Here is a 16,136-nt window from a genome sequence, read left to right on the forward strand (position 1 = left end):
GCCTGTTAATGATAGGCATATTAGATGCCTCATCTGTTTAGGTGAAGGTCATGTTAAGGACATGTGTTATTTGCAAGTGCTTTTCTAGAGAATTCAAAATCCAGGGAAGCCTGTCTGAGAGAATAGCTTATGGAGAGTTGTATACTTCCAGTGTGTGATCCTGGCCAGCCTAAAACTGATCAAGTGAAGCCCGCCACCTCTAAATGTGCTCCAGCAGCTCCAACTCCATGTGTTCCATCACTGAGGTCCTTGTCCTCTGATAGATGGAGAAAAACTCTTAAGATGACCAGAGAAAAGAGGCACTGTTCCCATGCCTGGGAACATCATCAAAAACTCATAGAACTTTAAGCTCTGTATATATCAGTGATAGCTCAGGACCCAAAAAGGGCGCCTGGAGCACTTGCGGAGACTCTGACCCTCATACTCTCAGTGAAAAGGTACCTCATAAGTTGACTGGTACTGAGCTGGTACCGTCTACATTAAATTACTTGGCACTGGTACCAATGTTGCCAGTACCGACCATTTGGGTGCCAGTGAAGCTGCTACCCTCCACCGCTCCTTTGGTAGCAGTAACCCTGACATCAATACCATTGATGTCTTCAGAGATGGCACTGATGACTGCAGCACCAATACTCTCAGTACCATGAAATCCTCAAGTATCTATGGCAGCCAGAGACTTGCTCTGCATGTCAGTTCCAGGCTCTCTTATATGTGAAATCAGGGTCCTGGGACTGGCTTCAGTACCATTAAAGCCAGTCTGAAGCCTTCGACTATAAGGGCTCCAGGTTACACCTACTGGCACTCCACTATCCTTACCAAAGGAATATTCTTTTTCCTCACAGATTTACAGAGCAGTAGAGAGGCTTCCCCTGCTAAATCCCATGCACTGAAATTTTCCCCACCATCCACATCCAGGCAGCATTCTATAAAGTGTTCTTACAATCATACCTACAGGTCCCTGGCTAAGAAGATAATTCCTTGACATCCTCCTTATTAGCCACCAGCTCCTTACACTTACTCACTTTGATATTATTGAATGCCAGGGGGCATCCTGCAAGCAATGAGATCTGTCTCAACCTCTCAATCCAGACCAACCTTCTAGAAAAGAGATTGTGCTCCCTCAAATGGCTCATCCTGTTGCTAGCTTGGCTCCTTTGGATGGGAACATGCAGGAGGAACAGCAGATTCCAATGCAGCTGTCCATCTTCCTCACCAGAAGAGACCATTGTACCTGAATCCTCTTCATGGATCCTGAATGACTATAGATCCTTCCAGAATTTCATGCAGAGGGTTGTCTTGTCTTGTGCTATCCCTGGGGTAATGGTCCAAGAAAGCCTTCACAGATTATTGACTATATTATACTGAGCTGTACCCAGGCAGGTAGCTTTACATATCAACACTATCAAATCTTTGGACACTGCTAAATTCTTCTGGCAAACACCAGCTTCTCTGGTGTTGTAACAGTCTGGATCCAGACACCCCAGGGGGAGAGCAGGGGGTCTGAATCCCGAAGAATAAGCAATTAATTCAACTTATTGTACTATGAACAGTGTCTTGGAAGGTATAATATGAAAACTGGTGACACACTAGTCATGAATATCATTGCATGAAGCACATATGAATGATGTGTAATGAGTTGTGTGCGTGTGCTGGAAATATGTTCCTAAAATACGTTTTTGGGGTGGACTTGATGAACACATTTTTCCTGGGCAAAGGAATGTTGTTTAGCCTGTTTACCCGTGCGTCCAGTGTAAATTGAGCGAGGTGATGCCAGATACAGTGGAAGTACATTTGAATTTAAGGTAAACAAAATAATCAACAGAAAGAGCTAATCCTCAAGAGGATGAGGAAGACAGCCTCTGTTCATCGGCAGGGGAGAATAACTTTATCTGGGGATACACTTCAAAAGAATACATTTCAAAAGTTAACTGGGCTATAAGAAGAAGGTGAGAGAAAAGTGCTTAATATCCATCACTTTAAAGGACAGAAGAGGCCAGCACTCTTGGAATCTGTGAAAACTTGATCCTTCAACCATGGAGGATGAAGATGCTGAGAACTGACTGTAGATGAGAAATTGCCTGAGACCAGGATTGTAAACTGTTACGTTTTAGACAAAAGAAAGTGTGTTGTTACTATTGTTCTTCTTCGAGTGATTGTTCACGTCCATTACACATTAGGTGTGCGCGCGTCGCGTGCACGGACGTCGGAAACTTTTCCCCTCAGCGGCTCCCGTCGGGCCGGCAGGGTCCCCCCTCCCGCCAGAGCGGCGCCTCGCTCTAGCATATATATATCCCTGCGGGCCCGATCCTCCCTCAGTTCCATCTTACCGTCCGTGATGGCGTTGGAACAACTCTGTCTCTCGCTTGAGAGTGTCCCTTAGCGTTAATAGTTAGTGTTCTTCTTAGCAGTTATCAGTTCTTTAGTACCTAGTGTTAATCTTAGCAGTTAACAGTTCTTTAGTAGTAGTTAAGCTCCTTTGTTTTAGGTGTTTGGTCAATCCCGACACCGGCCCTGGGCGGCGGGGCATGCCGCACGCCCAAGGCTTCAAGGCTTGTGCCGCGTGCCGCAAGCCTATGCTGATAAGCAATCCCCACGACTCGTGCCTCCGTTGCCTGGGGGAAGCACACCAAAAAGAGCGCTGCGAGATCTGTAAGGCCTTCAAACCCAGGACTAAGAAAGAGAAAGACTTTCACCTTAAGCAGCTGCTCATGGAGGCTGCATTACAGCCCTCCACTTCGACGCATCAGGCCGCGGCACCGTCAGCTTCGGTGCGGAGTGCCCCGGCATCGGTTCGTGATCCGGCACTGGCGAGGCACCACAAGTCGACGGCACCGACACAGCAAGACCGTCCCCAGCACCGGTCATCTCCGCTGGCAAAATCGAAGGGCCAACCCAAGGCCCGAGGACGCTCCCCACATAAGAGGGCAGTGCCTGCGAAGACCTCGAATGTGCCTAAGAGACTGGCAACCCCAGGACAGATCCCGGTGCCAGTGGCTCCGGTGCCGAGAGGCCTTTCGAGCCCCGGGATAGGCGCATCGGATGAAGAGGAAGGGCTGGAGGAACTTTTGGAACAGCCCTCCACCCCGGACACGTTTGAGGCAGCAAAGGACCTCATCGAATTGTCGAATTGTCCGCTGAGGGCCCCCTCCAAGCCAAAGATAATCCGCTAAGACTGCCATCCAGAGGCAAGCCAGCAATGGTGCGCACATCATGGTCACCATCTCTGCACCGTTCAAGGCGCCATTCCCGCTCGAGCTCCACCTCGGTGGACTCCCGGCTACCCTCAGTGCAGAGGGCTGCACAGCCGTCGGGCCCCAACAAGCGCCCGGCACCGACCCAGCAGCCCTACTCGAGTAGGCACCGGGACGTGTCAGCTACGCGATCCTCAAGACCGACCACTCGCAGTTGTTCCCGGTCCTGAGGTCACCGGTCCAGGTCCAGGCTGGCAAGACGTTACTCCCGGTCCCAGTCACGGAGGTACTACTCTCCGACCCTGGACTGGCACTGTCCCACGGCACCACCGTGGCCATCCAGGTCACTGTCCGTGGTTTCGGAGGCAGACTCGGACCAGTCCAGCAGATTTGCCCACAGGGCACCGGCCGGTAGGGAACACGAAGCCGCTTGGCACCCACAGTGGGGCCAGTTAGGACAATGGCCATTCTGGACCCCTTGGGCCTACCACCAGCAAGGCCCCCTGTCCAGGACATCGAGATCTGGCCTCTCGAGACACCGGTCCCACTCCCCGCAGGGGCGCCCCTCATCGTGCAAGGAGGCCACGGTCTCCAGACCACCGGAGCAAGAAAGAGCCGACTTGGCACCAAGCCCCGCACCGTCTCAGGCCCACACTGTAGAACAGACCCCAGAGGAGTGCCCGGTAGGTGAGGAGTTGCAGGAAGAGGAGGATGCACAGAAGGCCCTAACCTCTTCCTCCTCGCCAGATGAAGCCGTGGCAGGCATGACAGTGTCCGGCCCTCCCCCGATTGACCATCGGGCACACCAGGATCTGCTCCGCCGAGTAGCCCTCAATCTGGGGTTGCAGGCGGAGGAGACTGTAGAGCAGGAGGACACTATAGAGCAGGAGGACTCCATGGTTGACATCCTAAGCCCGGAAGGCCCCTCCAGGATTGCACTCCCGCTCATAAAAACAGTACAGTCGAACTATAAGACAGTGTGGCAAACCCCGTCCTCCAGCGCACCAACTGCGAAAGGCGTAGAGAGGAAGTACTTCGCCTCCTCCAAGGGTTCGACTTCCTCTTTTCTCACCCAGCACCCTGTTTGCTGGTCTTCTCTGTGGTCAACGAACGAGAGCGGCATTGCCAGCAAGTACCGGCCCCCAAAGCCAAGGAGGCAAAGCTCTTGGACGTATTTGGTAGGAAGATCTACTCGTCTGGGGGCCTGTAGTTGAGGATCGCTAACCAACAATCGATTCTGAACAGACACAATTTCAATTCTTGGGCATCAGTCTCCAAGTTTAAGGATTCCCTCCCCCAGAGTTCACAACCAGAGTTCGCTGCCCTGGTGGATGAGGGGAAGGCAGTAGCCAAAATCTCTTGGCAGGCCTCCCTTGACTCCGCGGACGCAGCGGCCAGGACATTCGTGTCAGGAGTGGTGATGAGGCGCTCGGCATGGCTACAGGCTTCCGGCCTTCCCCCAGAGGTACAAAACACCTTGCAAAGACCTCCCGTTCGAAGGGTCAGGCTTGTTCTCAGACCAGACAGATGCCAGATTGCATAGCCTCAAAGACTCTCGAGCAACCCTCAAGTCGTTGGGAATGCACACCCCAGTGACACAGAGGAAACCCTTTAAGCTCCAACCACCACAGAGGCAATACCACCCTCATCCTAGACAGGAACCGTATCGCAGAAAGGGCAGGGATAACAGGCGTAGACGTAACAACATGCCTAACCAGGGCCAAAGCCACGGCCAAGGCAAGCCGCAGACGGGAAATAAGCAAGGGTTTTGAAGCTGCGATCAAGGACAGCATACCAATGCTTATACCGGATCCTCCTCTATGTTTCAGGGACCGCCTGTCCCATTTTTACTGTGCTTGGTCCCGTATAACATCGGACCGCTGGGTCCCTCGCACGCTAGAGCGGGGCGCCACTCTGGTGGGAGGGGGGACTCTGCCAGCCCGACGGGAGCCGCTGAGGGAAAAAGTTTCCGACGTCCGTGCACGCGACACGCGCACACCTAATGTGTAATGGACGTGAACAACACATCTCGAAGAACAACAGTTACAGAAGGTAAGTAACCGTTTTTTTATTTGTAACCATGCCATTCTCTTTTTCTCTTGCCTATTAGCACTTAAATCTATGTTCTTTATTAATAAACTTTATGCTTATTTTTACTACAAACCCCATCTCAGTGCTATGTATTAAGTTAGGGTTTATTCTCAGTGGTGTGTGTTTACTGCCTCTTTGGAGTCTTCAGACTTAATAATTTCTGTAAATGTCCAGTGAGAGGGGCTGGATACCGCAGAGAAACATCTCTGGGGAGGTTGGGAATTGGTGTGCACTGAATGTTACCTACAAGGCAAGATCTAGATTGGCAGAATCTTGATAGTTTACTGGTAAGGCAGGGAGCTGTCACACAGTTTAAGCTCCAGCAAAGCTTTTTCTTGCTAAGCCAGAGAGGTAACACAGTGGCTTAAGGCTCTAGGTTCCCTGAGGAGAGCATCACTAACCTCAAAAAGAGCTGACTTCTACTGTTAGCTGCCATTGAAGGGGTTTATTCACCTTCTGTTGGGTTCCTTGGTGATAACAGTGAAGGAAGAAGATCAGACTGGCATTTCAAATCTACTCCAAAGGAAAAGGAGTCAGAGAGGCTTGATTTGTTTGGAAGGAAAGAAGGCTTATTCTAGTTGTAGCCTCCAAATAACAATTACAAACTACCAGGCACTATTATTGAAATATGATTTTAATAACTATGAGTCACTGAACAGATTTACTGACAAATTGCCTCAAAAAGTGAAGGACCAGTTTAAATCTGTTGCGGCTGAGGGCCCGCAAATAGCCATGACATTGTTGCAAACGACTCTGGACACAGCAGCTACAGCCTTCAGTTTTCATAGTGACTGCTATCACCATTGGGAGGTCTTTCTGGCTTCCCACATCAGGCATATGTAGGGAAGTTCCAAACTTTATGGTGCAACCTCTTCATTGGAAAGACTGACAAGGCTTTATACTCTCTTAAAGACTCCAGAGTGACACTAATGTCTTTAGAAATATATACCCCAGGCCCCAAGAAGATGTATACCTCAGTCCCCACCTTAATTTAGTGGGCCTCAACAGTGCCACTGCCAGTGCTCCTTTCAACAGATATACCAGTATCCCTCTATGAGATAGGTATATCTCCATAATTTTAAAACTTCAATTTATTTTCGGGGGAGGGATAGCTCAGTGGTTTGAGCATTGGCCTGCTAAAGCCAGGGTTGTGAGTTCAATCCTTGAAGGGGGCCACTTAGGGATCTGGGGCAAAAATCAATACTTGGTCCTGCTAGTGAAGGCAGGGGGCTGGACTCGATGACCTTTTAGGGTCCGTTCCAGTTCTATGAGATAGGTGTATATCTCCATATATTTTTTATTTTTAACATTGGCAGGCTGATTTCTCCAGAGAGTGACAAGTTTCCATGAAAAAATTCATCCACATCTGCATCAATGAACTCTACCCATCGACCCACATCAGCCTCAAGGCAGACAATTTGACTACTTCACTGAGAGCAGTTGGGAACCAGTTCCTCTGGGAACCAGTTGTACCATTTCTGCACTATCTGCGACTTCATAACCACCAATCGTTCTGGGTTCTAGGCGCTGTGAAATTGGAATACACCATCCAATTCCACTTTTTGCTGTACGCTACCAACCTCTACCACATCCCTATTCAGTGATTTATCACAAGATTGGACTGTTCAAGATGTACAGTCTCTTCTAGGTCTTGGAGCAATAGAAGGAGGTCCCTTTACAGCACAGGGGAAGAGGGTTTTGCTTCTGGTATTTTCTTGTACCCAAAATAAGAGGGCATTTTCAGGCCTGTCCTGGACTGAAGGAAATTGAACATCTTTTCAGAAAGCTTAAAATTAAGGATGGGTGCCCCTTGCCTTCATTATCCTGCCCTTTGACTCAAACGATTGTTAGGCAACCTTGAGGTCAATAGCAGCTTATTTTCATGTGGTTATCCGCCCAAGCCACAGAAAATACATAAGGTTTTTAGTGGGGGTCGTCACTACCAATATACAGTGCTTCCATTTAGCTTCTCATCAGCTCATTTCAGACAACGTATTCCCATAACTGGACAGTTTAATTTGTGGACAGTCCAGCTAACAGAGAGCATCTGTCAAATCCAGTTGCTTTTTGCAAAACTGGGTCTGAAATAAGGAAAAGTTGATATTATCTTGTGTACAAAGAATTGAGTTTATTGGGGCCATTCTCAACTGTACTGCAACCATCTACCTGCCTCAGGAAAGGTTTCAGTCCATCCTAAACATATGCACCAATCTGTAGGCTCAACCAAGTACAACAGTGAGGACTTGTCTGAGATTGCCAGGATGCCTGAAATGAAATTAAATAAAATCTGCCTCAGAACATCTCATCTTCCCAGAGTGCAGAATGCTCTAGTGGATTGTGTAAGTAGGAAGTTGATCAGCAATCATGTATGGACCCTGAAACACAAAATAGTTCAGATTATAGTTAACAAATGGGGCATCCATGCTTTATACCTGTTCACTACACACAGAAAACAGCGTGTGACCATTTCTGTTCTAGGCCATTCATAGTCTAGAATCAATAAGACGCATTCCGGCTTCTTTGCATCTCAGAACATCTATGTGTATATCCTTCAATTGCACTAATTCCTAAGTTTTATCATAAAATTGAAATAAGATCAGACCAACATTATTTTAATAACTCTAACATGGCTGTTGCAATATTGGTTTTTGGATATTCAGACTCTGTCATGACAGCATCCCATAACCATGCAATTGTTCCCTCATTTAATCTCTAAGAATTTCAGAAAGTTTCTGCACCCAGATCCTTACGGCCTCTCCCTCACTGCATGGTTGTTGACTGGCTAATGATATTGGAGGGGGATCTGCTCATATAATATGCAGAACATCCTTATTAACAGCAGGAAAAGCTCACCTAGCGCAATTTACCTAGATAAGTGGGAAAGATTTTTATTTGGGCCCACTGTCATGTGCTGTCACCATCCAAAGCGTAGATTCAAGGTACTTGGAATATCTGCTGGGCTTAAAAGAATAAGGTCTTTCTGGTAGCAGTTATGGATCTGCCACTTGCGTTTTTGGACTCATGCTCTTTTCCATTTATCAGGTAAGACAGCTTTTCTCATTTTAATAACATTGGTAACAAGAATTGGAGCGCTATAAACTTTAATGGTAGGACCTCCATTTACAGTTGTTTACAAAGACAAGGTCTTATTAAGTTCTCCTTCAAAGTTCTTGTCAAAGGTGATCTAGGAATTCCACCTAAACCAGGTCATACATCTACCAATATTCTTTCTGAAACTACATGCTCACTGGGATGTGGAGAGGTTGCGCTCACTGGGATGAGGAGAGGTTGTACTCACTGGATTCTTTTAGGGCACTTTCTGTTTAGACAGGACAAAACAGTGTAGATCCTCACTGAGACTCTGCGTAGTGTACACAGAGAAAAGAGATAATCTATTATCAGCATGGGAATTTCCGATTGGACCTTTGCCTGCATCAGGTCCTGTTGTGACTTTGCAAAGATTGTACCACCTGCAAAAATTATTGCACAGTGTTCCAATCATAGACCTTTATAAAGCAGATACATAGGTTCACTCCACATTATGCCATTGTTGAAGCATGTATTGCCAATGTACACTTTGGAAAGGCAGTTGTGCATTGCTGTTTAAATAGACTCCGAGTTCCTTCCATGAAAGGAGTACTGCTTGGGCTCACCAACAGTAGAATATATATGAGTACAAGTACTTGAAGACGATAGTTACTTAACTATACAATAACTGGTTCTTCAAGATGTGTTGTACACACATATATATTCCATGACCCAAGTTCCATCCCATTTACTAGAGTCTAATATCACCAAAATTTGGGTGGTGAAAGAACTGAGAGGGTTGGGGTGGCCCTGCCCTTTATGCCATCAGATGGAGGGCACATGCACAGGGCTGCACATGTGGGAGGAACAGCATAATGGTTTTCTTTTCCCATGTGAAAGCCAGTCTCTCCCCTGCTCCACAGTGAATGGCCACAGTTAGTCTTTGTATTCCTCTTTCTGAATACAAGTACCGCAGGGGGTTAGTGCTGCTATTATGGTGTAGCAGCAGGTGTAGTGTCTCAGTGCACCAGAAGGATCTGGGAAGTATTAGAGTTCCTATTGGAATGGTATGCATCTATTCTGCACCAGGGTAGAGGGATACTTTAAAAACAAAAATGAGTCCTTAAGTTTTTTATTAAATCTATTAATTTTAGTGGGAGTTTGCATGAGTTAACTGAGTGAGGCTCTCATGATTTGGCACAAGAAGAATAATGAAAATGATTGAGATTTTGAATCTGTTGTTACAAATCACACAACAAATGATTTTTAGCTAACAATTGTATACCAATAAATATTAATAGGTTTTATTTAAACACACCCAGGTATTAAAATTTGTAATATTATTTGACACTATTAAAGTAGTCAATATATAATAAAATTAAGGAGGTGTGGAAATATGAAGTATTCTACAAGTTTACTATTAAATCTACTAAAAATAAGCAGCTGAAATTAAAAGGCTTGTAATTCATAAAAAATGCATCTGCATCCATCTGAGGTTCAAAAACAGACCCATAAAAGTGGATAAGTCAAAGGTGGGCAAACTACGGCCCGTGGGCCACATCCGGCCCTTGGGACTCTCCTGCCCGGCCCCTGAGCTACTGGCTTGGGAAGGTAGCTCCGGGTTGCTCCCCTGCTGTTCCCTCTCCCCTGCAGCGTCAGCTCACTGCGCTGATGGCACAATGCTTTGGGTGGCGGGGCTGTGAGCTCCTGGCGCAGCGCAGCTGCAGAGCCAGGGCCTGACTCGGTGCTCTGTGCTGCGCGGTGACATGGCTGGCTCCAGCCGGGCGGCGTAGCTGCCTGTCCTGGTGCTCTGGGTGGCACGGCTGTAGCGCCGCCAGCCGCTGGTGATCCAGGCAGTGCGGTAAGGGGGGCAGGGTACGGGGAGGGGGGGTTGGATAAAGGGCAGGGGAGTTCGGGGAGGTGGTCAGGGGGCGGGTGTGTGGATAGGGGTTGGGGCAGTCAGAGGGCGGGGAACGGGGGTTGAATGGGGGCAGTCAGGAAGGAGAAGGTGGGTTGGATGGGGCTGCAGGGGGGAGTCAGGGGACAGGGAGCGGCAATGGTGGATGGGGCGGGGTCCTGGGGGGGCAGTCAGGGAATAGGGGGTTGGATGGGAGTCCCAGGGGGGTCATCAGGGAGCAAGAAGCGGGGGGGGGGTTGGATAGGGGTCAGGGGCTGGGCCACGCCTGGCTGTTTGGGGAGGCACAGCCTCCCCTAACCTGCCCTCCATACAATTTCAGAAACTGATGCGTCCCTCAGGCCAAAAAGTTTGCCCACCCCTGGGATAAGTGCTACTCCCATTTTGGAATTAGGGAAAAATGAAGCACAGAGAGTTTTGTGACTTGTTGAAATAGGGTGACCAGATGTCCCTGTTTTATAGGGTCAGTCCTGAGATTCGGGCTTTTTCTTCTATAGGCGCCTATTACCCCCCTACCCCCTGTCCCAATTTTTCACACTTGCTGTCTGGTCACCCTATGTTGAAACCAAGGACAGAATTGGTAATAAAATTCACTTCTGACTAGTCCCTATCTGTAATGGTCTAATCATTTCATCCTGTCATCTCCAGATCAGAAGTTCTGGCTCTGTTTTGTATCTGGAATAATTATTTCTAACATTCATACATCTACTTTTTAATTGGCACTTTTACACTGATGATAATCAATAATCTCCCTCAGCTTTTGGTTTTAGGATCAGATGTTTTTTTTTTTCTCACTGTACAGTGTTTTCACAAAACTGATACTTGTAATTTATGCTGTTGTATAGTCTGATGTTCTGGGCTTTTATTTCTGTTTTGGGATACAGTTTGTAAGAAAAATGCTATATTAAATATTTTAATGTATCGTTGCAATTTAATAATATCTGTATATCAATTTAGGTGCTAGAAGATGTAAAAAAGCAACTGGAAGGAGAGCAAGAATATGCACCAGTATTTGAAGTAAATATAGGTCTAAGAATTCCTTTTGAGAAGATTAATGATAGGGGCAGTCATCCGGAGGATGATCTGGAGTCCTGTGAGATGCAAGATGATGATTATTTTTCACTGACCTCAGTAGAGTTTCTGAAGCAAAGGTTAAAAGATGATGAAAATTTGAAAAGTTGGTCCCAGAGTAACAGTAAAAGGGCATGTGAGGAGCTGTCGGAAAATACAAAGAAACAAGAGACTTTTAAATTAAGTCAAGGAAAAACTGACTTTTCTGGTAAGATAAACAGAGTCCTTTAGGAATAAAGAAAAGTGTCATATATGAAACTGACATGTAAACTATTACTGAAATAGGATTTAGAGTATATCCAGTAGCACAGTAGAGATTGAATATTATGTAAATGCTAGTATTTTTGCATGTAGCAATAACATTTTTATTTAAAGATTACTGTATTTTCTGGCCTTACTAGTGGCTAATGAAGTGCATTTAATTTCTAAGTATTTTTATATTTAAAAAAATCATTTACATCTGTTAAGGTGTGTGTGTGATACTCTATCATTTTTCATGTTTTCTAATTACTGCTGTAACCTAGCCCAAATACTTGGTTGTGACTCCACATACCAGTGATTGCAACATGGGGAATAAAAAATAATGTTTTTGAGAAGGAGACCAGCAGTCCATTGATTAAGCTTAATCTTTATAGTGGCATACCATCTTGAGATGTTTGTTTCTCTCTGCAGGAAACTTTCCGGAAGCTAAAACTATGTCTTTTTCACAAGCTTCCTACCACATTGCTTATGGAAAATATCTGTGGTCAGTCAATAAAATGTGCAAACTGCTTCCAGATATTCCTCATATGCATCTTTCTCTGGAGAATATTTGCTGTCTTTTTCTGGGTGTCAGGTTTGGCAAGAATTAAGTACCGTAATTAGATAATTTCACAAAGACAGGTACATGCTAATTGTTTTCAAGAGTTCCTCATATACTTCAACCAGCATCTGAAGATGTGGCATTTGAGAATCTCTACAGACAGCTGGAATGGCCACTAGATGTGTTGGTTAGATTCATCTCAAAGTGCTTCATCAGTCAGCATTCATTTTGGTTTGATGCAAAGGGGGAACTCCCCAAGTAAGCCTAATGGCATCCAAACTTCCTAGACAGTGGCAGGAGTCCCTGTCCTGAACCAAGTCGTTGGGAGCTTTCTGCTCTGGAGCAGAACCACCTAGTACCAGGAAGGACTGGACTGAAATTTTGAAGGGCAAAATTGTGGCACTTTCCAATACTGGGACTGCTTCTCTGGCACCAAAACCCTCATTGGTACCGCTGGATCAATATCTTCTACTTCAATGATCTGAGTTATAGAAATGACTCTAGCTCTCTGCTTAGCTCTAGAATACCTTCTACTGCTTCCAGAACCAGAGTTACCTCCCTCTCCAGACCTCAATGCCTGGCACCAGGACTTCAGCTGCTTCTGATATCAGTGTGGTACCCATCTATGTCCCTGTCCTCAAGTAAGGGTTGAGCCAGATTGGCTCTGGTACTGTCAGTGAGTAGAGAGGCAGGTCACCCCACCTCCTCTGATACTAATGGCTCTCGCTCTGGATCTGGGATCAGAATCCTCAGGATTGGAAGAAGACTTTGAGAGGGACGCCTTCGGCCTGGGCAGAACATCAGGAGTTTCCAGGGCTTCTTGCCGCTCCCATATAAGAGACTATCTCCCCTATACTCACTGGTGCCCTACCCCCTGGGGACCAGTATAGAGGAATATGAGATCCCGCAGTGGGAATGCTGGATCCCAGAAGATCTGTGGGATTACCACCCTTATACCCATCTCATGGCACAAGGACCCAAGGAAACCTAGGGTTCTCAGAGGGTGGAGGAGGAGCTTCCTTAGCCTTCTCAAGAATCACAACTCCAGCAATATGAGGAAGAATAGGAACAAGAGCAGAACTTGTCTACGCCTGTGACATTTTCTTCTTCCCTGGATGATGTGGTCGTTCTAGTTTCCCCACCATGACCTGATGACTAAGGCCCTCCAGGACTTACTGAAGAGAGTGGCAGACTCACTTCATATTCCCCTGAAAGAGGTATAGGAAGATCCATACAAACTGCCTGCCATTTTGTATAGGTCAGTCCTGAGCAGAGTGGTGCTTTCTATTAACGAGGCCGTCCTCAAACCTTCCAGGCCTCTCTAGCAGACACATGCCATGATCCCACCAGTCTACAGTTGGGCTGAGAAGAGGTACTTCGTACCTGTGAAAGGGTCAGAGTACTTAAGTTCTCACCTGCTTCCCAACTCACTGATGGTGTCTGTAGCCATCGAGCATAGCTGACAAAAATGACCCAGTTCTATGCAGCATGAGAATAAAGCGAAGAGAGTTGACCTCTGTGGTAGGAAGGCATATTTCTCAGCCTCCCTTCAGTTCTGAGTTTCAAACTGCCAAGCTCTGTGACAGGCTGGGTGGCTTCACTGATAAGGTGCCTCTCAGGACTTTAGAGACCAGTTCCGGGCTCTGACTGATGAAAGAAACTGGAAACAAAGTTTGACGCTTCAGACTGCCTTAGACATAGAGGGCGGCCTGGTGGTGAAATCTCTCCTCTGTGGGAATCCCAAAGGAGGTACAAACAATGGTGGAGGACCTTCCATTTTAGTACAATGATCTATTATGCAACCCAGTGTATCCCACAGTCCTGGATCTCTGGAATGCTCTCCTTTCTTTGCAGCTCACAGAGGCGGATCAGTGTTTTGGTGCTGGATGGACTGGCCATGCCCCCTCTGCTCCTGCTTGTTGCCAGATTTCTGCATCCACAGCAGCAGATAGTGGCAGTTCCTTTTGCTTTTGCTCTTACTACTCCTTCTATTTTAATTTTTCTACCCAGTTTTCTGGGCAGTAGGGAGCAGTGTTCTCCCTCCTTGGCATTCCTCCTCCTCCCTGGGTCTGTTAACCCCTCAAGAGTTTAACCTTCCCATAGCCTCTGCTGCAGTATTTCCCTGCTGGCTCCTCTGCCCCTTACATGCATGGCAGAGCAGTCAAGAAAGCAATGGGTAAAATCCAAGTAGCGCTCTGTGTGTGAGACAGCATTCCCAGGCTTGGTTGACAGTGAGTTATGGCCAGCCTGCACCCAGCCTTCCGTCTCTAACTCTGATACGCCCTGGGGCTACTAGTCAGACAGGTCGAAGGGGTCCCCTGCCCACTGAGACAGCCATGACTCCAATGGGGAAAAAATAGACCAGGAACCCCCAGAGAGTTGTATCCCTAAGCACAATCCGTTGCCTTCTCCGTTAGCCAGTTTCTTATCCAGCTTACAATGCTTGTACTGATCCCTATCTTCCCGAATTTTAGTAATGATTTTCCATATGGCCGTAACTCCATTCCATGGCTGCGGCTCTGGGACTGAGAGCGTAGCTGCAGCCAGGCTGCAGTGGGGGGCCAGCAACCAAGCCCGTGACCAGGTGCAGCTCCACTCCTACCCCAGCATTGGCCCCTGACCGCAGACCTGGACTCAGACCCAGACCCACCCGCAGTTGCAGCCCCAGCCTCGGCCTCCTTATCCCATCCATGCCCCACAGCCCCGCTCCTGGCCCTGGCTGGGGTGTGTGTGTGTGTGCAGACGGGTAAGGGGATGCAACCCTAAAAAGTTTGGGGACCACTGCCTTAGGGCTATGTCTTAGCTCCTTCAGCTTATACCTTATGGTATCTCATCCATCGTTTGAGCCCCTGGCATCCTGCTGTCTTCTATATCTTTCTCAGAAGATAACATTTCGGGTCTCTATCCAGTCAGCCAGAAGAACTGGGGTCAGGGAACTAGGGGTGCTTATGGCTGACCCTCCGTGTACAGTTTTTCAGAGGGGCAAGGTATTCATAAGACTACATCTGTAGTTTATGTCTTAGAAGGTGTTGGAATTTCACATCAACCAGATTATGTACCTCTATTTTTACGTAAGCCTTGTTCTATCAGAGAGGAGGTCTCATGGCTTTCAGTGGACATGCTCAGGGCTCTTGCCTTTTATCTACAAAGAATAAAATCATTTTGAAAATCCCATAAACTCTCTCATTCGTGGAATTTATGAAAGGAGAGGCTCTTTCCTCCCAGATGCTGCTGAAATGGATCTCAATGACTGCTACAAGATGAATGATATTTCCTTTGAGGGCAGCGTGAGAACTCATTTGACTAGTGCTCAGGCAGGATTGGTTGCTTCCCTTAGAGAAGTTCCTATTACTGACTTCTGCAGAGCAGCACGTTGGAGTTCTGTACACACCTTCACTAGACAACAGGCACTGGTGCAAGGAGTTGCTTTTGATGCTTCCCTAGGCAGGGCAGTTCTGCAATTTACTGTGCCATAGGACTCAAGGAACCCACTTCCTTAAAGAGGCATTGCATATGAATCACCTGAAGTTCACTATAGATAGGGACAATCAGTCAAAGAAGGATGAGTTACTCACCTTGTAGTAACTTGAGTTCTTTGAGATGTGTTGTTCCTGTGTGTAGTACACTACATGCTCTCCTTCTGCACTACCTGGAGACTAGCAGTAGAAAGGAACTAAAATGGCAGCGGTCCAGCAGCCCCCTTTATTCCTTTAGGGTGGAGCATGAGGATGGTGGGGGTGCATGCTCAGACCCTCCTGACACTGCTAACAACAAGGTCTCTGGTTCTGGGCACATGGAGCACATTCACAATCTGAATGTTCACTATATATAGGGTCAACACATCTTGAACTCAAGTTACTACAAGGTGTGTAACCCATCTGTTCTCTACTCTTCTTAATATGCCATTCCACTCAATTTGGGCAGCAATGTTGTTGGACCAGGACACTCTTTTTCTCTGAATTACTTGTCTTTTAGGAATTTTAATTGACATTTTTCTTAGATTTTGTTTCTATTGCTCAGGAAGTCTCAAACTGAGGGT

General features: G+C 47.0%; 1 protein-coding gene across 1 annotated transcript in view; it reads left to right on the forward strand.

The window, feature by feature from the left end:
* Window positions 1-16,136, forward strand: part of DNAH14 (dynein axonemal heavy chain 14) — a 468,480-nt gene that overhangs the window by 92,377 nt on the left and 359,967 nt on the right. The window contains 1 exon segment of the mRNA XM_054022851.1: window positions 11,182-11,503. Coding sequence (XP_053878826.1) covers window positions 11,182-11,503 — 322 coding nt within the window.

Source organism: Malaclemys terrapin, chromosome 3 (assembly GCF_027887155.1).
Source record: "Malaclemys terrapin pileata isolate rMalTer1 chromosome 3, rMalTer1.hap1, whole genome shotgun sequence".
Classification (NCBI taxonomy): domain Eukaryota; kingdom Metazoa; phylum Chordata; order Testudines; family Emydidae; genus Malaclemys; species Malaclemys terrapin.